At 47.3% G+C, this 24,655-nt stretch overlaps 1 protein-coding gene across 1 annotated transcript in view; it reads left to right on the top strand.

Moving 5' to 3' along the window:
* The first annotated feature begins 223 nt into the window (after positions 1 to 223).
* The window catches only part of IL13RA1 (interleukin 13 receptor subunit alpha 1), a 75,316-nt gene continuing 50,884 nt past the window's right edge, over positions 224 to 24,655 (top strand). The window contains exon 1 of the mRNA XM_066581862.1: positions 224 to 459. Coding sequence (XP_066437959.1) covers positions 375 to 459 — 85 coding nt within the window. The 5' untranslated portion in view covers positions 224 to 374. The remainder of the gene's footprint in view (positions 460 to 24,655) is intronic.

Genomic DNA, 24,655 nt, shown 5'->3' on the forward strand with positions numbered 1-24,655 from the left:
AGGTTATTTGTAGCACTTGCATGGCTGTAGATGACAGATGCATGGCTCGTCACTGCAGCACATGTGATACTATACAGCCTTGTGTCTGATAAACCTGTAGCATAAAGTTTTATGCCGCCCTGTAATGCCACATTGTAGTTCATGCGTCTGCTTTACAATCTGTGTTATTGCAGGAGGAAATCATTTACACATGTAGGAGGAGAAAAGACTGGTGGGGTGGGTACTCTGCAGAAAATGCCAGGAAGTGACTTTTCTGGGAACATGAAAGTTTTCAGGAACTTCTGTACTAATGACTCAACAGAGCCTTCTGTTAGACTACAGAGAAGCAACCAGTTCTCAGACTGTCGTATCAATATGAAGAAGTAAGCCTAAAAATGAGGGAAAACGTCTCGCCCGCTGCTCTCTTCTGGTCACTCCTTTTACTGACCGCGGTCGCACAGTCTACATCGTCTGAACTCAGTGAGTTACCTTTATTTCCATTTATTGCTACATTGTTTCCATTCAGTTTTCCAGTTGAGGTTCTGCTTAAAACAAGCTGGTGGAGTGTAAACTTATGAACGCCAGCACAGCTAATCAGGTGACAGTTATGAATAAGCCTGAGTATTAACTATTTAGACATAGCAGAGCTAAATTTGACATTTAACTCTTTCATTGCTCAGTTATTAATTCATATGTTTACCTGCAGACCAGTGTAAAATCTTTTTTTCTTGTGCATTAATTAACTAAAGTCTATTTATGTGCAGTTCTACATAATACAGAAAAAAAAAAATCTTATAAGGCTGAAGTCACACGGGACCAAAACCCCGCGGAAATCTCGCGAATTGACTGCACGGAAATACTGCAAGATTTCCGTAGGAGAAATGCAGCTTCAAAACCCGCAGCCTTTTGCTTCCGATTTTGTAGCGGCTTCGCTGCCTGCATTTCGCTGCGGCTGTCTCTTCCCATATAAAGGAGAGAGGGCGCTGCAGACACGGGAAAAGAATTGACATTCCGCGTCTTTGAATTGCACGCGTCATGTCAATTTCAGCACAGTTTGGCTGCAACTGATCGGCTGCAGCATGTGGATGAGATTTTTGCAAATCTCGTCTACTTTGCTGGCTAATACCGGGATAAAATTCAGCGGCAAATACGCCCCGTATGAACCCAGCCTTATATCCCAGTGATTTGTGGAAAGTAAACATTTCATGTCAAATATTTGTACTAATACAAACCTAGTATGTGAATATCAGGAGAGAAAAGGTCAATAGTGTGAGACATGAGGGGACATGACAAGTTTCAGTTTGTTCGGTTCACACCGTATTTGGAGTTACTGGATTGCTTGATTTAATTTTTATTTTCATTTGTACTCATAAAAATATATAAAATCCGATCTATTAATTTTGTAGCCGTGGGATAGTATGCGATGACACGTTCTAGACGTAATTATATGCAGAGAATAGACTAAGTCTAGTTTCCCAAAAGGATGAATAAGTCAGGCAGTTAATACTCTCAAAGTTTATAAAGCCTAACAGAACAATGTGTTCCAGAACATTAAATTTGAAGCATATTAAAGGCGATCTGTGCCATGCACTCTGTTCCGATGACAGCACCAAATGCAAGAGTTTGATACATCTCTTGCCTTTTAGGCTGGGTTCACATGGGGCAGATTTGCCGCGGAATTTCGCCGTGGCAAATCCGCATGCGTCCGCTAATCCCGGGATTAGCCAGCCATGTGGACGAGATTCCCACACGGGACGGCAAATCCGCTGCGACTAAACCGGCAAAAGCCGCTGCTGCGGCGCAGATTTGCCGGCCGCAGCATGTTCTTTTTTTTTTCTGCTGCGGCCGGGCCACTCCAAAGCCGCAGCGGTTCTCCCAGCAGAAATCTCGCGGGTTTTCATTGCGGCTAAACCGCGAGATTTCCGCCGAGAATCCGCCCTGTGAGAACCCAGCCTTACGCCAGTGAAGAAAAAATAAGCATGGCAAAAAAAAAAAAAGCTTCAGTAAGGGTGCCTTCACACTGTTGAAAAAATCGTGCGTGTTTTATGCGTTTGTGAAATACACAAATGTCGCACAAATATAAAACCCATTCTTTTGAATGGGTTCATTCACATTTGCGATGTTTTCCTGCATGGCACTGCAATGAACTGCTATGCAGGTAAAAAAAATTGCAGCATGTCCTAACTTTCTGTAATATCGCCCGTTGAAAACAATGGGAGAACTTGCAATCCTCTGCCGCGGTGGTGACAGCCATGGCGGGGGATTACTTCAGCCCCGTGGTGATGTAAGGCTGTTTTCACGTGAAACACATCGCACCCATGGGTTTCACGGGATCCTCCACGCAGACGCCAATCGCGGATTCCACAATTGGAATCCCCCCCCCATGTGAGCCCGACCTTCCATGATAAATGAGCCCAAAAACATATGCTAGCTCAGCATTGGAGTGGGCTTATGTGAAAGTTTGGCTAGAGGATGCTGGTTTCCTACCACTCCCCTTGTGTTTGCATCCAAACATGTTTTTCTGTAGGCGTAAACAGTGATGTGTTCTCTGTGTCTGTGCAGGTAGCCGGACATGAAGTGGACAGTGCTGTTCAGTGAGTATTGCTGTGAACAGCGACTGTGTGTCTAGGCAAGTAGCCGGACTTGTGGTGTGAACAGTCCTGTTCCATGTGGTATGCATTCCCTTGTGTGTCGATGTGAATTGTGTCCTGTGGTGCTTGGATCATTTACCATCTAGGGCTGGTTAGGTTCTCAGGTTCAAGCGCTAGTTGTCTTGTTAGAGTAGGGACCCACAGACAACAAGGACCCTTGTCGTTGGCTTGTGGGCATAAGTATATTGGCCAAAATACGAACCAATAACTTGTACCGTAGCGATTCCATCTGTTTATGTGAGCAGGTATGTTAGGTAAGTGTTTTGGGTGTTTGTCAGTCGTTGTGTCATGTCCACGCGCAAGTCCTGTTCGCAGTTCATTAGTTCGCGTATGAGGGAGACATGACAGGCCATCAATATATTATTGATGGGGCTCTGTCACTCGGTATCCCTGTGGACCAGCTGCTTGAGGGGGCCACGGCAGTCCTCCAAGTGCCAAAGACTCTTTTTAGTATTTATATCTGAGCACAATCACATTTGTACTCAGAGTGCCATGTTTGATTATAGTGAGTGAGACAAGCCCAGCTGTCCATTACCCCCCGTGTTGCAAACATGGGGTGACAATGGTTGCAATGGCAGCTCTATATGTAGTGAAGACTTCCAGGGCTGCTATGTATTTAAAACCATTAAGACCTTTCTAATCCTATAAGCACTATAAAATAAGTCTATGGGCTCACAGGACAGAAGGTTTTTTGGTTACCACTAGAGATGTGCGAGCGTACTCGGAAAAGCACTACTCGCTCGAGTAATTTGCTTTATCCGAGTATCGCTGTGCTCGTCCCTGAAGATTCGGGTGCCGGCACAGAGCGGGGAGCTGCAGGGGAGAGCGGGGAGGAACGGAGGGGAGATCTTTCTCTCCCTCTCTCCCGCCCGCTCTCCCCTGCTCCCCGCTGCGACTCACCTGTCAGCCGCAGCGGCACCCGAATCTTCAGGGACGAGCACAGCGATACTCGGGTAAAGCACATTACTCGAGCGAGTAGTGCTTTTCCGAGTACGCTCGCTCATCTCTAGTTACCACATTTTCCTCCCAAAAATGAATGAAAAGTGATGAAAAAGTCTTAGGGACCCAAAAATGGTTACAATAAAAAGTAAAGTTTGCCCCATAAAAAAGAAAGTTATGATACTCAGTATATGACGACAAATGGCATTTAATAAAATATATATATTTTTCAAGAGTAAGAAAACCTAAAAAACATATAAATGTGATACTGCCATAATCATACTAGCTCATAGAATAAACATAAGGTGTCATTTTCTCCAAACTATGAACGCTGAAAAACAAAAACCCTGAAAAATGCTGCAATTGCATTTTTTTTTCAATTTCTGCCTACTTAAAAATTTGGAAATGTTTTTTTAATACATTAATTAGTACCATTAAAAAATACAACTCATCCTGTATAGAACAAGCTCTTATATGGCCGTGTAAACAGAAAAATAAAAAACAACTCATGGCTCTTGAAAAGCAAGGATTAAAAACAAAATGAAAATCCATAAATTGGCTCGTAGTTAAAGGGTTAATGTATCTGGTTAACAACTTATATGACACTATGGGTTATCGGAGGAGATTTCAAAATCTTGCCAAGAAAATGTAAGCTCTTATCTTATCAAGTTACTGCTCAGAGTCTGTTTTCTGTCATTATTAGAGATGAGCGAGTATACTCGCTAAGGCACATTACTCGAGCGAGTAGTGCCTTAGCCGAGTATCTCCCTGCTCGTCTCTAAAGATGCGGGGGGCCGGCGGGGGAGAGCGGGCAGGAACGCCCTCGCTCCCCGCAGCAACTCACCTGTCACCCGCGCCGGCCCCTGAATCTTTAGAGACGAGCGGGGAGATACTCGGCTAAGGCACTACTCGCTTGAGTAATGTGCCTTAGTGAGTATACTCGCTTATCTCTAGTCATTATCCTAGCTTTGTGTGATCCTGCCAAAAACTCAGGCATTCGTAGTCCTAATTATTTTATGTATACCTTTTAACCACCGAGTATACAGTATAGTTTCAGATATGGAAGAGACATACTATACTTCACATAATTATACACAATCAAATCTACTAAAAACAATTCTCTATCTAGTTATCTACACTTTGTTAAAAAAAAATCAAGCACTTAGAAGAAGTTGTTGTTTTGCTGTAAAACTTGGCATGAAGTTACATCTCAGGCAGGTATGCAAATGATTACAGTTGTGGTGCGATTAGATGAACAGTTTTGACACCTGAGGTCCTAAAAGTGCTTCTCCCCTTGGCCTTCAAAAAGGTTTTCAGAGGCTACTTGTATGTAGCAGACTTTTGTGTCCACCTGTGTAGAGCTTGTTGGCCATTAGACACGCTTCCATGGTGCAATCGAAGAGATTTCGCCCAGTGAACAGAGATTTGAGTGGGAGCGCTTTATTGGAATACAAGAAGCTGGATCGTTATATTGATGAATTGCCCCTTACCTGGGCCAGTCTGGCAAGACTGTTATTAGGTGGGTACATGAGGGCATGAGGCGACCAGACTCAGGACGCCCCTGACAGACCACCAGTAGGGAGGATTATCTGATCATCCGACAAGCATGGGCAGCTGCAACTGTTTTGTTGTCCACCATCCATAGACAGGTGACACCAGCATTACAAGCCTCTGTGTCAAAGAACCATGTACATGCGCTTGGCTGAAGGACATTTGGTCTCATGGCACCCATTACATGTACTGACTTTGACATTCACCGGCTATCGCCTCTATTTGCAGGGATGTCTTGATTGACAAAACTGGACTGCTAAGGGTGAAGCCGGGTTATTTTCAGTGACAAATCCAGGTTTAGTTTGGTGACTGATGATTGCTGTGTTTTTGTCTGGAGACCTCGGGATGAGCGCCTCAATCCTGCCTTTGCTGTGCAACGCCACACTGCCCCCTGCTGGTGTGATGGTCTGGGGGGCCATAGCATATGACAGTCGTTCACCCCTAGTAGCGGTACGAAGGACAATGACAGCTCAGCGATCTGTTCAGGACATCCTGCAGCCACATGTGTTCCTCTCATGGCGGCTTCCAAGAGGCTTCCAGCAGGATAATACTCGGCCGCACACACAAGGGGTCACAGGAAGCCCCCACAACATTGCCACATTTCAGTGGTCTGATTGGTCACCAGATTTATCACCAATGGAATATGTATGGGACACACTCGGCGCTCCCCAGCTTCTGAAGAGTGCCTACCTCTCAACTGTCACCCCACTGTCAGATAGCCAATCATATTGTTAAACTCCCCAGCCAGATTGGCCAATGAGATATTGGTGGTAGCGAGGTAGATTAAATGTAGCTTTGTTGCAGGGCAGGTTAACCCTTGCATGCACTGGGTGTATTGCAAACCTACATACATTTAGAAATAACGTAACCTGGTTGCTGGGTGAAGACCTTTCAGGCAATGACTGGACCAAAGCATTAGGCTTAACGAACAAAATGTTAGTCTTGGGCCAACACCATGAATTGAACTATAAGCTTATCACAAGGTGGTACCGCACCCAGGCTCGACTGTCTAAAATATACCTGGGATCCTCTGATAGGTGCTTGAGGTGCTTAGAGAAAGTGGGAACATTTACACACATCTGGTGATCCTGCCCTCAGATCATAGGCCTTTGGAAGAAGATCTATAAAACTCCCTAACATGGGGCTCACTGTCACTCACCCCCGAGATGGCCTTGTTGTCGATCTTGCCAGGCTACATAGCATCTAGTAAGAGGGACATCCTTAGATTCTTCCTACTAGCCATGAGGACAGTGATAGCCCAGCTCTGGAAGTCTCAGACCTCGCCGTCCCGATTGAATGGGGTGTCAGCTTTTAGAGGAAATGAGTTATTTTGAGGAGTTACGAGCTAGAGACGAGGACAAATTCTCAGTGTATTTCGCTACGTGGGAGGTCTGGTTGCCGTTTCGCAAGTCCACAACATTTGACCAGTGGCTCACAAATTGGATCATGCCTACTTAATCGATCGGTGGGGTTGTGTCAATACAGCTGGTCTGAAGTGTTCTAATTCTTTCTCTTCTTTTCTTCTTCTCTTCTTCCTCCCCTCCCCTCCCCTTCTAGAGACCGCTTGGCCCTTAACAAGCACTCCCTCTTGTTCTATCCTTCCCTCCTTACCTGGAGCTTTAGTAGTCCCAATCACCCCCCCCCCCCCTATACCGCCCTTCCATTTACCAACCCCTTCCTGTCTTCTTTTCGTAGAAGTAACTTCTCAATGTAGATTTGCCTCACGAAGGTCTAAACTTACGTATAACCATTAGTTACAGCTTAATTGTGCACAGTAGTTGTTTTTTTCTTTCAACTGTGCACCATAAGAGGACAACCGGAAAAGTCCTAATGAAGAAACACTTGAGACTGCATTACAGATTGTTTTACAGAATACAGTGTATTACTACTAAAGATGAGCGAGTATACTCGCTAAAGGCAATTGCTCGAGCGAGCATTGCCTTTAGCGAGCATCTCCCCCGCTCGAGACTGCAGGTTCGGGTGCCGGCGTGGGGGAGCGGTGAGTAGCGGCTGTCAGCAGGAGGGAGCGGGGGGGGGGGGGGGGGGAGAGAGAGAGATCTCCCCTCCGTTCCGCCCCGTTCTCCCCCCATCTCCGTGCCCGCTGCCGGCACCCGAACCTGCAGTCTCGAGCGGGCAGGTACTTGCTCGAGCAATTGCCTTTAGTGAGTATACTCGCTCATCTATAATTACTACCTTTACTTCTCAGGTGTTGTTAATGGACTTCGTTGAAACAGTAATGTAATTGAAGGTTATTGTCTGCCTCTTTGTAATACTATGTGCACAGTCTTTAATTTTATCCAAATATGTTTTTATTAGAGATAGCACTTTTCTAGGACTCTTCTGAGATATGACAAATGTGTATAAAGAAAATACTAAAAAAACTAAATATTTTTTTCTCCTCTTCTTCCATCTTCCAACCTCCTCTCATCATTAACGTTTTGTAGCTCCTGCATATCCTTCCACCCCTAAAAAGACTCTCAAAACAGACTAAAAAGTATTATATTTCAAAGGTCGTACTATTGTCATCCCTTACTGCATGCAGAGGAGTGTTGGAATAATCCTCCCTATGAGTCGATATCCAAACATTACAGACACACCATTTCCTAGCATAATCATATTTGCTCTATTACTAATCAGTGCTTAATAACCCTTTTCTCCAGTTCTGCTAATATGCACTTAAACTGTCAATAAAAAGGTTTGGAATTAAACACATATAAGTTTTTTTATTATTTTTTTAATTCAGATATACATATGTAAAGTTTGTAAACACCTTCATACAGTTGGAGGCGCCGTGTCCTGTTATGTTGCATATTGCCTTCCCTTGCTATATTCAACATGAGGCTGTGAGTAAAGACGAAAAGTGACAGAGTTCCGTCATGGTGTATCACATCGGTGTGTGTTTTACTGCTATCCATGATATTTGGAGGATTTTAATGCAATTTCAAATAAAACATCTACTTTTTACTACAAGCTCAGGACTTCGTACTTGCTCTATATGTGCAGCATGTCCATTTATCAGTTACACCAGCGGCAACGCTCTAGTATAGTTCAGGTACCATTTACGAGTTTCAACAGTTGTGGTTTACCATTGAAATTATTTTGTCTGAGATTTCGCTTAGGGCTCAGTCACACGGGTATTTTTTTGCCCGATTTGCAGATGCGCTTGCGATCTGCAAATATATATACCCAATGCTTTGCAATGGGATCGGTCACATGGCCATTTTCTATGTGGATGTGCCGAGAATTATATGACACAACGATTCGCAGAACGCATGTAACTGCGTTCTGCGCAAATCGTTGTTCTTGTATATGCGCTCAATGGGGCCGGCGGCAGCAACGCCGACCCCATTGAGAACATATAGTAAAGATAGCTGAGCACTGTCATTCAATAGCTGAGAGCTGCCTCTGATTGGTCACAGTGCTCAGCCAATCAGAGGCAGCACTCACTCACCCATTCATGAATTCATGAATGGGTGTGTGAGAGCTGCCTTTGATTGGCTGAGGGCTGTGACCAATCAGAGGCAGCCCATTCAGCAGGCGGGGATTTTAAATTCCCGCCTGCTGAATACTACAGAAAACAGTTCAGGAGAAAAGCCGGCTGGACGCGGCTGATCTCTGGCAGCTGCAAAGAGGTGAGTATATATATTTTTTTAATTTTTACACTTTTTTGGATGGTTTTCAGGGAAGGGCTTATATTTGAAGCCCTTCCCCGAAAATTAATACAGCGCTTGCCGACAACCCATTGCTTTCAATGGAGCCGGCTGTATTGCCGGCTCCATTGAATTCAATGGGCGAACATCGTTCTCCTCTGCCACAGCTGCGGCAGAGGATAGCGGGCAGCGCCCGTGTGACCGAGCCCTTTGGGCTGATAAACGCTGCTAGCAGTGTTTTTTTCAGCCGTGACGCTGGCTTCGGTCATGCTATTTTTTTTTTGTACGCATCAGTTTTGCGCACAATAAAATTAAAAAAAAATTTTTAAAAATCGCATGAAAAAACGCCCGTGTGACTAAGCCCTCACACAGCATGATGGATCATGAAGAGAAGGGTATTTGTTATTGATCTGAGTTTATGCAAAATAACTATCTAGAACCTTTTCACAAAGAGCAGTATAGGCTCTCCTCAAAGTTGTAGAGCAGAATCTGGCATAGCCATAAGAGTTTCATAAAGTACAGCAGCAGGTTTAGGAATGCCTCATATTGAGCACTTTTTCAGAATGCAAAACATTTAGTAGACTGACTAATTGACCCTTCCATTTACAAATCCATGTAAGGTTCTTTAAGGAGAAGTTAGTTAATGACTGACTAATGCCAAGTTTAGATATTTCAGAATACTACATTGTTAGTTCCCTTTGTAGTAGAAGCCTAATGATATTAGTTCCCACTTAATCACAACTTTATGTGCCTCCCAAATTGATGGGGTGGCGAAACTTTCTGAGGAGTATCTGTTTAGTATATTTGTCAGTCATTTGTTATTGTGTATTGGGTTAAGTAAACTTTTGTTTAGTCTTTAAGTTCTGATTTGAGGAGGTTTTCTGGTTATTGAGGTTTTCAGGATGAGTGGTGAGTAGAGATGAGCGAACGTACTCGGTAAAGCACTACTCGTCCGAGTAATGTGCTTTATCCGAGTACCTCCCCGCTCGTCCTGAAAGATTCCGGGAGCGCCGCTGCTGACAGGTGAGTTGCGGCGGGGAGCAGGGGAGAGCGGGCGGGAGAGAAGGAGAGAGAGATCTCCCCTCCGTTCCTCCCCGCTCTCCCCTGCAGCTCCCCGCTCCGCGGCGCTCCCCGAATCTTTCAGGACGAGCGGGGAGGTACTCGGATAAAGCACATTACTCGGACGAGTAGTGCTTTACCGAGTACGTTCGCTCATCTCTAGTGGTGAGTGATCTGAGTAATCTTTGTGTTAGAGACTTTTAAGATAAAGGGTCTAGGTCAGTGATGGCGAACCTTTTAGAGACCGAGTGCCCAAACTGCAACCGAAAAGCCACCTATTTACCGCAAAGTGCCAACACGTGAGGGGGCAGGGCTTATCATGACTTATGATTTTACCCCCGTCATTTTAAAAAGGGCCACAGAGAGGCCCCCCAGCAGTAATAATAGTGACACCCCCCAGAGCGGCCCCCCAGCAGTAATATTAGTGACACCCCCCCAGAACGGCCCCCCTACAGTAATAGTCACACCTCAAAGAGCGGCCCCCCAGCAGTAATATTAGTGGCACCCTGAGAGCGGCCCCCCAGTAATAATAATAGTGACACACCCCTCCCAGCGGCCACTAAGCAGTAATAATAGTGACACCCCTCCCAGCAGTAATAATAGTGACGTCCCCAGTGGCCCCCCCAGCAGTAACAATAGTGACAGCCCCCAGCAGTAATAATAGTGATACCCCCCAGCAGCCCCCCAGCAGTAATAATGCCCCCAAGCGGTTCCCCCAGCAGCAATATTGCCCTCCCCTGCGGTCCCCCAGCAGTAATAATGCCCCCCCCAGCAGTCCTCCAACAGTAATAATGCAAACCCCCCCCAGCAGTAATAATGCCCCACTTCCCCCTCCCCAGCAGTTCCCCCAGCAGTAATAATGCCCCCCAGCGGTCCCCCAACAGTAATAATGCCCCCCCAGCGGTCCCCCAGCAGTAATAATGCCTCCCCTCCCCCCCAGCGGTTCCCCCAGCAGTCATAATGAACCCTTCCCCCCAGAGGTCCCAATTCCCCCCCTCAGAGGTCCCCCCGCAGTAATAATGCCCCCCTCCCCCCCAAGCGGTCCCCCAGCAGTAATAATGCCCCCCCCAGCGATCCCCCAGCAGTAATAATGCCCCCCTTCCCCCCAACGGCTCCCCCAGCAGTAATAATGCCCTCCCCCTAGCCCCACATACTTACCCCTTCCTCGTGGAAGCATCACTCCTCTTCTGCCTGATTGCTGGTGCACACTGACGGCAGTGTGCTGCCGGCTGCCTCCTCCACCTGCTCTCGCGAAACCAAGTAGGAGACGTCATGGGAGGGGGATCCCGGCTGCACACTGACGTCACAGTGTGCGCCGGGATCAGCGCAGATAGCAGCATTCAGTTAATGCCGGTAGGGGAGCCGCGGCCCCTGCAGGCATTCACTAATGTGCTGAGCGGCCGATGGTGACGCGTGCCAGCAGGGAGGGCTCTGTGTGCCGCCTCTGGCACGCGTGCCATAAGTTCGCCACCACTGGTCTAGGTAAAGAAACATATTAAATACTCTGATATGAGTTGTGGGGTGTGGAATGATGAGTAAAATTCCAGTCCAGGATTTTTGGATCTGACACAGGATTTCTTCACCCCTTAGTGACGACCCCATAGTGTTTTTATGTCCTGGCTTTCTAGGCCTTAATCCTCTGGGACGTAAAAACAGCCCTGTGGGCTGTGGATATGACAGATCCATGCTATTGGTTCCTAGACGTAGGCGACAACATGGAGCAATCATGGGGGGCCGCGGGAAGTCACCCTTACCCCCCGGTAATACAATCGGCACCGATCGCAATAAAGTGAATAAAAAGTTTTTAAAAGTTAGAGTTTCAGCTCCCCTCATGGATTGCATCCATGAGGGGGGCTAAAACTACTCACCCCCATCCTTTGTGATGTCCTGCGATGATCTGGTCCAGAACTGACCCTCCAGCATCTTCTGTGTATGTGCGTCTAAGTGAAAATGTGTAGACGACCAAATCAGCGCGGGACATTTGAAATGACCTGCTTCCTGGCTACTGAAGGTAGCCAGGAAGCAGGAGATGTCACCAGGGACCGCAGTGACTGGTTCCCTGGTCCGTGATCACCGTTATTCAATGAATAATGTTGATCATGGAAAAGTTATAAAAAGTAAAATAAAGTTAAAGTTTCACTTTCCCTCATGAATTGGATTTGCAATTTTCCGATCGCGGAGAATAATTCGCAGCATGCTGCAATTTTGTGCGGGCTACGCACAGCCGGCTTCTATTGAAGTCAATGTAAGCCTTTCCGTCCCTGCGGCATTTCTGCAGTGAGCACTGTGGAAGTATCATAAGATAGGTGTCACCCACCCAGCACGAACGGCACATCCATAGTGTGTGCAGAAGCCGCTGGACAGGTACTCTGGGGTCACCGACCGGGCACTGGGTCAAACTCTGCTGTGGGAATCCCACATGCGGGGTCCGATCCGCCCATGTGAAGAAGGCCTTCAGTGATGTCCCCCATTGGGATCTTTATCTGTTGACCTTTTCCCAACTTCGGCACATGCACACGTTGGCAAAACGGCGGACGCAAGCACAGAAGCTGTAAAATATTCTTGCTCCTTGCTATTAAAAGTAGCCGAGAGCATGGAGCAGGGACCGAGGGCCGCGGTGAGTGGTCTCCGGTCACATGATTGCCATAATGGCGATCACGTAAAAGATAAAAAACACTTGAACTTCAATGATCCTTTTGGTTTGGGCCCCATTTTGCAGCCAAACAGAAGATTAGGGCCACAGTGGGTATTTTTCTGAACACAGAACAAACAAGGGTATCCATTTTGTGGTGCAAGTCTTCATTCATGTGTGTGCTGTACAAAAAAAACAGTTTTTAAAATGACACAATTGCCCAAAAAATGAATTTTTTTCCTTCTGCTTTGCTTGAATTCATTCAAAAATTGTGGGTTCAAAATATGCAGTACACCCCTAGAGGAATTTGTTAAGGCGTTTAGTTTTCAAAATGGGGTCATTTTTTGGGGTTCTTTGTCATTTTGGCAGCTCAAGAGCTCTACAAGTGGGCAATGGGGCCTAAATCACCTTCAATCAAAATTTCTGTGCTGAAAGCCACCGGCTGCTCCTTTTGGTTCGGGTCCCGTTGTGCATATGGACAGAAGATTAGGGCCACAATGTTTCTGAACACAGGACAAACAGAGATATCCATTTTGGGGTGTAAATCCTCATTTTCATGTGCACTACAGAAAAAATATGTTTTTTCTCCTCTAAATTGCATTAATTCCTAAAAAAAACTGTGGTGTCAAAATACTTATGACCCCCTCAGTGAATATAAGGGGTGTAGTATTTAAAATAGGGTGATTTGTGGGGGTATCTATCATTTTGACACCTATGAGCCTTTGCAATCTTGGCTTGGTGTGGGAAAACAAAGTGTTCCTTAAAATGTTGAGAAGTAATCTTAAATTTGTACGTCTCCTAAATGGTTAAAAAAAACAACAAAGTTTTTCAAATGTGCGTCCAGAATAAAGGAAACAGATGGAAGTATATATCTTAGCAAAAAATTGTACAATGTGTTTGCACATATTTAAGATATTACAGTTGAAAATGTGAAAACATAAACATTTTTCCAAAATGTTCCCAATGTTGGCGCTTTTGATAAATATACACAAATTCTATTGGTCTATTTTTACCTCTTAAATGAAGTACAACATGTGGCGACAAAACAATGTCAGAATCACTTGGATATGCAAAACCTTTTCAGAGTTATTCTATGTTAAAGTGACACATGTCAGATTTCCAAAATTTGGCTCTGTCACTAAGGTGCAAACAGGCGCCTAAGTCACGAAGGGGTTAATATGCCATATAAAGATTTTTTGGTTGTGGAGTCAAGTAAAGGGTCCTAAGTAATGTTTAGATCGCCTCCTAGCAAGAGTGTGCCATCTAAGAAGGGGGTACTAGTGGACTGTAGATTTAACTGAAGCAACCAATACCAGTCAGCTGCTGCAAAAGCAAATAGTCTTGGGGTGCATTAAAAGAGGTATAGGGGTGAGGGATGAGAACATTATCCTCCCACTATATAAGGCACTTGTCAGGCCCCACATGGAATACTGTATACAGTTCTGGTCACTGGTGCTCAGGAAAGATGTTACAGCGCTTGAGAGGCTTCAAAGAAGGGCAACTAAACTAATACATGGAATGACGGGACTGGAATACCCAGAGAGGCACCAAAACTGGGATTATTTACTCTAGAAAAAAGACGGTTAAGGGGCGACCAAATAACCATGTATAAGTACATGAGGGGACAATACAAGGATCTCTCCCATGATCTGTTTATACCCAGGACTGCGACGGTAACAAGGGGGCATCCGCTACGTTTAGAAGAAAGCAGGTTTCGTCACCAACACAGAAGGGTGTTCTTTACTGGAAGAGCAGTTAGACTGTGGAACTCTCTGCCTGAGGACGTGGTGATGGCAAAATCCATAGAGGAATTTAAGAGGGACTAGATGTCCATCTAGAGCGGAAGGATATTACAGGATATAAATTTTAGGGGAGCAGCGGGTTGTTGACCTGGGTCTTACAGACAGGTAGGAACTATAACAGGCTGAACTAGATGGACGTTGTCTTCATTCGGCCTAGCATACTATGCTAAGGATTGAATAATGCCTAGGTTTTGGATATAATTAGAGATGAGCGAACGTACTCGTCCGAGCTTAATACTCGTTCGAGTATTAGCGTGTTCGAGATGCTCGTTACTCGAGACGAGTACCACGCGATGTTCGAGTTACTTTCACTTTCATCAGACGTTAGCGCGCTTTTCTGGCCAATAGAAAGACAGGGAAGGCATTACAACTTCCCCCTGCGACGTTCAAGCCCTACACCACCCCCCTGCAGTGAGTGGCTGGCGAGATCAGGTGTCACCCGAGTATATAAATCGGCCCCTCCCGCGGCTCACCACAGATGCGTTCTGACATAGTTCAGGGAAAGTGCTGTCTTGCTGGAGTTGCTATAGGGAGAGTGTTAGGAGTTATTTTAGGCTTCAAGAACTCCAACGGTCCTTCTTAGGGCCACATCTAACCGTGTGCAGTAGTGTGGAGGCTGCTTTTTGCAGTGTTGCACTTTTTTTTTTTTTTTTTTTTGTATATCGGCTGTGCAGAGCATTGCATCCTGCAGTAATTTTACATTGTCCAGGGCCAGTAGTGGTGAGGCAGGGATAGAAGACATATTTAGTGTATATAGGCAGTGGGTCTTTCCAAAAACATTTGGGAAAAAAAATCTATTTGGGCTGCCTGTGACCGTCCTCAGTGTACTGGGTCTCTGCTGGGGGTAGTTGTCCTAATTCATACGCAGCCAGCTAAGTGTTACAGCAGGCTTGCGCAAAATTCTTTCCTGGCTCTGTGTTGCCTGTTACATCACGGCTGTATTCCTGTCCACAGTGAAACAGTCTGCAGTAATTTTACATTGTCCAGGGCCAGTAGTGGTGAGGCAGGGACAGAAGACATATTTAGTGTATATAGGCAGTGGGCCTTTCCAAAAACATTTGGAAAAAAAAATCTATTTGGGCTGTCTGTGACCATCCTCAGTGTACTGGGTCTCTGCTGGGGGTAGTTGTCCTAATTCATACGCAGCCAGCTAAGTGTTACAGCAGGCTTGCGCAAAATTCTTTCCTGGCTCTGCTATGCGTTCCGTAAGCGAAGTCAGCCTCCAACCACAGACCAATAAGCGGCACATTTAATTACAGCGTTCTGTTTCTGCACTACTGGTAATACACCATGCTGAGGGGTAGGGGTAGGCCTAGAGGACGTGGACGCGGCCGAGGACGCGGAGGCCCAAGTCAGGGTGTGGGCACAGGCGGAGCTCCTGATCCAGGTGTATCGCAGCTGACTGCTGCGGGATTAGGAGAGAGGCACGTTTCTGGCGTCCCCACATTCATCTCACAATTAATGGGTCCACGCGGTAGACCTTTATTAGAAAATGAGCAGTGTGAGCAGGTCCTGTCGTGGATGGCAGAAAGTGCATCCAGCAATCTATCGACCACCCAGACTTCTGCACCGTCCACTGCTGCAACTCTGAATCCTCTGGAGTTTCTCGTGACCGATGCCCGGGGTCCGGGGGATGAGGCTGGGGACTTCCGGCAACTGTCTCAAGAGCTTTCAGTGGGTGAGGAGGACGATGACGATGAGACACAGTTGTCTATCAGTGAGGTAGTAGTAAGGGCAGTAAGTCCGAGGGAGGAGCGCACAGAGGATTCGGAGGAAGAGCAGCAGGACGATGAGGTGACTGACCCCACCTGGTTTGCTACGCCTACTGAGGACAGGTCTTCAGAGGGGGAGGCAAGGGCAGCAGCAGGGCAGGTTGGAAGAGGCAGTGCGGTGGCCAGGGGTAGAGGCAGGGCCAGACCGAATAATCCACCAACTGTTTCCCAAAGCGCCCCCTCGCGCCATGCCACCCTGCAGATGCCGAGGTGCTCAAAGGTCTGGCAGTTTTTCACTGAGAGTGCAGACGATCGACGAACAGTGGTGTGCAACCTGTGTCGCGCCAAGATCAGCCGGGGAGCCACCACCACCAGCGTCACCACCACCAGCATGCGCAGACATATGATGGCCAAGCACCCCACAAGGTGGGACGAAGGCCGTTCACCGCCTCCGGTTTGCACCGCTGCCTCTCCCCCTGTGCCCCAACCTGCCACTGAGATCCAACCCCCCTCAGGACACAGGCACTACCGTCTCCTGGCCTGCACCCACACCCTCACCTCCACTGTCCTCGTCCCCATTCACCAATGTCTGTCAGCGCACCGTCCAGCCGTCGCTAGCGCAAGTGTTGGAGCGCAAGCGCAAGTACGCCGCCACGCACTCGCATGCTCAAGCGTTAAACGTGCACATAGCCAAATTTATCAGCCTGGAGATGCTGCCGTATAGGGTTGTGGAAACGGAGGCTTTCAAAGGTATGATGGCAGCGGCGGCCCCGCGCTACTCAGTTCCCAGTCGCCACTACTTTTCCCGATGTGCCGTCCCAGCCCTGCACGACCACGTCTCCCGCAACATTGTACGCGCCCTTCCCAACGCGGTTACTGCCAAGGTCCACTTAACAATGGACACGTGGACAAGCACAGGCGGGCAGGGCCACTATATCTCCCTGACGGCACATTGGGTGAATTTAGTGGAGGCTGGGACAGAGTCAGAGCCTGGGACCGCTCACGTCCTACCCACCCCCAGAATTGCGGGCCCCAGCTCGGTGGTGGTATCTGCGGCGGTGTATGCTTCTTCCACTAAAGCACCCTCCTCCTCCTCCTCCTCAACCTCTGTCTCGCAATCTAGATGTGTCAGCAGCAGCACGTCGGCAGCAGTCGGTGTCGCGCGGCGTGGCAGCACAGCGGTGGGCAAGCGTCAGCAGGCCGTGCTGAAACTACTCAGCTTAGGAGATAAGAGGCACACGGCCCACGAACTGCTGCAGGGTCTGACAGAGCAGACCGACCGCTGGCTTGCGCCGCTGAGCCTCCAACCGTGCATGATCGTGTGTGACAACGGCCGTAACCTGGTGGCGGCTCTGCAGTTCGGCAGCCTCACGCACGTGCCATGCCTGGCCCACGTCTTTAATTTGGTGGTTCAGCGCTTTCTGAAAAGCTACCCACGCTTGTCAGACCTGCTCGGAAAGCTGCGCCGGCTCTGCGCACATTTCGACAAGTCCCACACGGACGCTGCCACCCTGCGCACCCTGCAACATCGGTTTAATCTGCCAGTGCACCGACTGCTGTGCGTCGTGCCCACACGGTGGAACTCTACGCTCCACATGTTGGCCAGGCTCTATGAGCAGCGTAGAGCTATAGTGGAATACCAACTCCAACATGGGCGGCGCAGTGGGAGTCAGCCTCCTCAATTCTTTACAGAAGAGTGGGCCTGGTTGGCAGACATCTGCCAGGTCCTTGGAAACTTTGAGGAGTCTACCCAGATGGTGAGCGGGGATGCTACAATCATTAGCGTCACCATTCCTCTGCTATGCCTCTTGAGAAGTTCCCTGCAAAACATAAAGGCAGACGCTTTGCACTCGGAAACAGAGGCGGGGGAAGACAGTATGTCGCTGGATAGTCAGAGCACCCTCCTGTCTATATCTCAGCGCATTGAGGAGGAGGAGGAGGAGCATGAGGAGGATGAGGAGGAGGGGGAAGAGACAGCTTGGCCCACTGCTGAGGGTACCCATGCTGCTTGCCTGTCATCCTTTCAGCGTGTATGGCCTGAGGAGGAGGAGGAGGATCCTGAAAGTGATCTTCCTAGTGAGGACAGCCATGTGTTGCGTACAGGTACCCTGGCACACATGGCTGACTTCATGTTAGGATGCCTTTCTCGTGACCCTCGCGTTACACGCATTCTGGCCACTACAGATTACTGGGTGTACACACTGCTCGACCCACGGTATAAGGAGAACCTTTCCACTCTCATACCCGAAGAGGAAAGGGGTTCGAGAGTGATGCTATACCACAGGACCCTGGCGGAGAAGCTGATGGTAAAATTCCCATCCGACAGCGCTAGTGGCAGAAGGCGCAGTTCCGAGGGCCAGGTAGCAGGGCAGGCGCAGAGATCAGGCAGCATGTACAGCACAGACAGGAGAACACTGTCCAAGGCCTTTGATAGCTTTATGGCTCCCCAGTAAGACTGTGTCACCGCTCCCCAGTCAAGGCTGAGTCGGCGGGAGCACTGTAAAAGGATGGTGAGGGAGTACGTAGCCGATCGCACGACCGTCCTCTGTGACGCCTCTGCCCCCTACAACTACTGGTAGTCGAAGCTGGACACGTGGCCTGAACTCGTGCTGTATGCCCTGGAGGTGCTTGCTTGTCCTGCGGCTAGCGTCTTGTCAGAGAGGGTTTTTAGTGCGGCTGGGGGAATCATCACAGATAAGCGTACCCACCTGTCAACCGACAGTGCCGACAGGCTTACACTCATCAAGATGAACAAAGCCTGGATTTCCCCAGACTTCTCTTCTCCACCAGCGGACAGCAGCGATACCTAAGCAATACGTAGGCTGCACCCGCGGATGGAAGCATCGTTCTCTATCACCATCAAAAACGTGAACCTTTTTGCTTCATCAATCTGTGTATAATATTCATCCTCCTCCTCCTGCTCCTCCTCCTGAAACCTCACGTAATCACGCCGAACGGGCAATTTTTCTTAGGCCCACAAGGCTCAGTCATATAATTTTTGTAAACAATTTTTATATGTTTCAATGCTCATTAAAGCGTTGAAACTTGCACCTGAACCAATTTTAATTTTAACTGGGCTGCCTCCAGGCCTAGTTACAAATTAAGCCACATTAACCAAAGCGATTAATGGGTTTCACCTGCCCTCTTGGTTGGGCATGGGCAATTTTTCTGAGGTACATTAGTACTGTTGGTACACCAATTTTTTGGGGCCCTCGCCTACAGTGTAATCCAATTAATTTTTGGCCCACCTGCATTACAGCTGACGTTACCTCAGCTGTGCTGGGCACTGCAATGGGATATATTTATGTTCCGCCGGTGGCTTCCTGGCACCCACCCATGCTGTCGGTCCACACGGAGTTGTAACTACATGTGTCCACTTCTAAAGAACCCCAGTCAGACTGGGGCATGCAGTGTGGGCCGAAGCCCACCTGCATTAAACATGACAGTACCTCAGCTGTGCTGGGCACTGCAATGGGATATATTTATGTACCGCCGGTGGCTTCCTGGCACCCACCCATGCTGTCGGTCCACAGGGACTTCACAATAGGGAGTTGTACCTGCCTATGTCTATAAATTAAAAAGCCCGGTCAGGTTGGGGCATGCAGTGTGGGCCGAAGCCCACCTGCATTTCATCTGACGTTAGCTCTGCTGTCCAGGGCACTGCAATGGGATACATTTATGTACAGCCGGTGGGTTCCAGGGAGCCACCCATGCTGTGGGTGCACACGGAATTCCCATTGCGGAGTTGTACCTGCCTGTGACTATTTATAAAAAACCGCGGTCTGACTGGGGCATGCAGACACCTTGACAGAATGAATAGTGTGTGGCACATAGGTTCCCCATTGCTATGCCCACGTGTGCAGCTCCAGATGGAGGTGGCACAGGATTATATTTCTCATTGCTTCTGTACAGCATTGTGGGCTATCGCCCCGCCCCTTTTAAAGAGGGTCGCTGCCTAGCCGTGCCAACCCTCTGCAGTGTGTGCCTGCGGTTCCTCCTCATGGCAGACGCACTTATAAATAGACATGAGGGTGGTGTGGCGTGAGTGCAGCTGAAGGCTGCAGGGGGGGGGGGGGTTGGGCAGCATGTAACCCAGGAGAAGTGGCAGCGGAGTGTCATGCAGGCAGTGATTGTGCTTTGTTGGAGGTAGTGTGGTGCTTAGCAAAGGTATGCATTGCTAATGAGGGCTTTTCAGAAGTAAAAGTTGTTGGGAGGGGGGGGGCACTCTTGCCGCTATTGTGGCTTAATAGTGGGACCTGGGAACTTTAGATGCAGCCCAACATGTAGCCCCTCGCCTGCCCTATCCGTTGCTGTGTCGTTCCCATCACTTTCTTGAATTGCCCAGATTTTCACAAATGGAAACCTTAGCGAGCATCGGCGATATACAAAAATGCTCGAGTCGCCCATTGACTTCAATGGGGTTCGTTACTCGAAACGAACCCTCGAGCATCGCGATAATTTCGTCCCGAGTAACGAGCACCCGAGCATTTTGGTGCTCGCTCATCTCTAGATATAATCTATTTTATTTGGCCTGTGTTTGGGGGATTAAGACTACCCAAAGTAACCAATGTCCCTACTATAGAGCCCTTAGGGCTCACTCATATGGGCGTATGTGCCCTGTGTAATGCACAAGTATTATTCAATGCACGTAAAATACCCAGTACACAGCAAATACGCCTGAACATGTGTATTTGCTGCGTATGTTAAATCCTCATAGCCTATATTGGTGCATATTACGTTCCAAAATAGGACTTTTTTTTTCACGCAGGTAATACGGGTGCGAAAAGGAATACAGGTGTAAGTGGGTCAATGGAAATCAATAGCTCTGCACATTACATGCATGAAAAATGCAAGTGTAATACGTGGGCAACCTACGTCCATGCGAGGGAGCCCTTAATGATGATAAAATTACCACCTTTATGTCTTTTAGTGTTATGTAAAATGAAAGTGATTTGCTTCCCTCAAGCAATAGCAACCCGGGAAATTATCTTCCTGTTCAGCCGTTACTCAGACTCCTCTGCCCTGTGCCAGTCACTGCACTGGCTGCCCGTTAAATACAGAATTCATTTTAAGCTCACTACCTTCATCCACAAAGCCCTCCACAGCGCAGCACCCCCCTATATCGCCTCCCTCATCTCAATCCATCACCCAGCTCGGGCTCTCCGCTCTGCTAACGAAACCAGACTGAGCGCCCCTTTAATTCGAACTTCTCATTCCCGCTGCCAAGACTTCTCCAGAGCAGCACCGGTCCTCTGGAACGCACTACCAAAGGCTACCCGAGCAATCCAGGATTAGCAGAACTTCAGGTGTGCTCTAAAAATGCACCTCTTCAAGGAGGCATACCGAATTCCCTAAACAAACCCCTCTGTACTCCGCCTGATAACATGCTCCCTGACCTACTGACTGCAATCCCTGCTAGCCATCATAAACCGCTCCTGCAGTCCTACTCTTTCTGCCGTCACACGGCTAAATGTCTGACCATTGTCTGTGTATAACATCCCTCCCTCTCCACCTCGCCATACCGTGCACATCTCCAGCCCCTTTACCTTCTGTATCACCCCATTACTTGTAGTATGTAAGCTCATTGGAGCAGGACCCTCACCCCTATTGTTTCCATCAACTGATTACTATGTAACCGTGGTTCTGTAATGTTTGTACTTTTGTCTTTCTGTATTCCCCCTGTCGATGTAAGCGCTGCAGAATATGTTGGCGCTATACAAATAAAGTTTATTATTATTATATTGAAGGGGTTTTTCTAAGGGCAGGAAATTATGCAAAAAAAAAAGTATGGAGGTATCACCAGTCAGATGTCCCCCATTCCAGTGCAGCTGCCCAAGTTCTCACCTGATTCCAGAAGCTCCTGTAGCTGTCACATGCTGCTCATTGCTCACATGACTGCTACAGCCAATCACTAGCATCAGCAGGTTATAGACACATGACCATTGAGTCCAGTGATTGGCTGAAGCAGTCATGTGAGCGATGAATTGCACATGACTACTGCAGGAGCTTTCGGGCAACTGCACTGAATTGGGGGGAAATCTGAACTGTGACAACTCTGTAGTTTATTTTGTGCCATTTCCTGCACTTAGGAAATTTTTGTTAAGTCTTGGAAAGCCCCTTAATACTACTTAATACTAATACAAGGAACATTTCTATCTAGAATGCCAAATAAGAATGTTTTAAGTATGAGTCATTAAAACAACTATTTACATTGTATCTCTGTAATGAGACGGTTATTGGATCACCAACCGAAATTTTTCTTTCTTCCGGACAACTTATCAAAAGGTTACGGACAACCATGTTTTTTTATGGACCAATTGGCAAACCATAATGAATGCTAAAGATTAAAGTAATAAGATTAAGTAATGTTTCATAGCGTCAACTGCGGCATGACTCCCAGGTTACTTTGAGACGTGATATGTTTCCTGGCACATGTATCTTTCATTCGACCTTGGCAGTCATCTATTCTACTGTTTAGTTGCTGGGCTAGCGGAGATGATTGACAGCTCAGCCAGCCACTCTGTAACCTCATTAGTTTGGTTTTCTTCTTGAGCTGACTAGGATGATTATCAGTTCAACCAGTCAGTCAGATGCTTCCTTGTGCCTTTAGTCCAGCTCCTCTGAACAGAGGTTGCTGGTTCTACTATTTGTGTACTGGCCACGCTGTGCCTGGGGAATCTTTAATAATGTCCTAATTAATCCAAGTGTTCAATATTAGCAATTTAGTTAGCTCAGTACTTTGAGTTTAGTTAAAGAAGGTTAGTGATTACTGTAGTTGCTATCAGGCAGTTTCGGACTGGTCTCCAGTCTCTCTGCCATAGTGGAATTGCCCTTTTCAGGGCAGGTGCTCCACTTCAGCGACTGATCCGGTTTGAGCATTTCTGGCAATCTTGTCGATGAGATCCTCTATACCTTGCTGTATTCAGTCTTGTTATCTTTATTATGTCTGAAAAGACACATATTACCAGTCTCCGGTTTTACTCTGCGTTGCTACCCAAAATGTGTCACCTCAAGTTCTACAAACTAGTCTGTCCAAACATGACAACATCTTTATAGGTCAGATACTGATATGAACACATTGCCAACATTTATTGTGACCTGCAAAAGCATGATCATTATAATCAGAATGACTTTGTCACATACCGCCAACCTCTGACACTAAAAAAAGTCCCCAATTTTTATGGACTGTCCAGTAATTTCTGAAGGGCTGGTGACCCTGTCCGGTTCATGCAGTAAAATGAAGGCATGTGCATGAAATATGCTCATTTAGAATTTATCAGAGCTTCAATGCCAGAATGCCAATTCCAATAATGCACATTTCTGAAACATGATTCAGTAAGGCTGCCTGTCCATGGGCGTACTTTCATTGCGTTCCCTGCCGCGATAATCCGGCTGCGGGGAACGCAGTGAACACTTTTCATAGCGTTGCTATGGAAAGCGCAGCCCCCCTGTCCACAAGCGGAAAACCATAGCGATTCTCCGCTCACGGCCGGCAAATCACGGCATGCTGCGAATTGCCGCAGTGAGCCTATCTATCAGATAGGCTCACCGCGGAGATCCGTCTGCTGGCTCCTGCCCCCGGGCCGCGGCTCCTGCGGCGGAGATCTGCCGCGGGATATCGCAACGCCGGTGGACAGGCAGCCTAAAACGACTGAAAGCAGATATTGCTTTACTTCAGGAGACAAACCTGACTGAAAATGACTATATCCAAATGCAAAAATTAGAGGTGGGAGGTCTATGGTTCGCCTGCTGTTTACTCGAAAGCGGGGATTTTGCTGCTTGTTAAAACGGGATCAGGATTAACGATACTGGATCATTGGCACGACTCAAATGGCAGGATCCTACATGTTCATGTTAAAAACAACTTGGAGGAATTTAGCATCTACAATATTTACATCCCAAATAGTAATAGTAAACAATTTTTTTTTGGACAGCCATTTAGCTAGGTAGAAAATACGACATGCCCTAGGCTCTCGTGTCGCTGGACATGACAAAAGCTTTTGATTCCTTGGAGTGGAACTTCTTGGAGGCCCGTCTAACCCGTTTCGGATTTGGTCCCAAATTTAAACAATGGATTAACATTATATATAATTCCCCGAAGGCCAACGTAATAGTAAATAGTGTCCACTCTGCTGATTTCCCGCTCTCAAAAGGCACCCGTCAGGGGTTCCCCCTATCCCCAGCCTTGTTTGCCATAACCATAGAAGCCTTAGCGATCTGTTGAGGTCCTCTACTAATGTGACAGGCATCAGATGGGGAGGTATCGAGAGCAAGGGGAGTCTTTACGCAGACGACACTATTCTCATTTTATCAGACCCTGATACCTCCTTTTATCAGACCCTGATACCTCCTTCTCTCAGGCTATGGCCCACATAGACAAATTTTCTCAATTTTCTGGATTATATGTAAACTGGACTAAATCTACAATTTTATATACGGGCCTTAACCCTAAAAACGACCCCTGTGTTACCAGATATGATCTGGCCGTAGTCTCTAGATTTCGATATCTGGGGATAATTATGTCATGCAACTATCACAATGCTATAGACGACAACATCATTCCTCTACTAGAAACCTTAAAACATAAATTTAAGAAATGGGCTAAACTACCACTATCGGCAGCCAGACATATTAACCTGGTTAAAAAGGCTATTCAGCCCAAATGTCTATATGTATTACA

This window comes from Eleutherodactylus coqui, chromosome 10 (genome assembly GCF_035609145.1).
Source record: "Eleutherodactylus coqui strain aEleCoq1 chromosome 10, aEleCoq1.hap1, whole genome shotgun sequence".
NCBI classification, from domain to species: domain Eukaryota; kingdom Metazoa; phylum Chordata; class Amphibia; order Anura; family Eleutherodactylidae; genus Eleutherodactylus; species Eleutherodactylus coqui.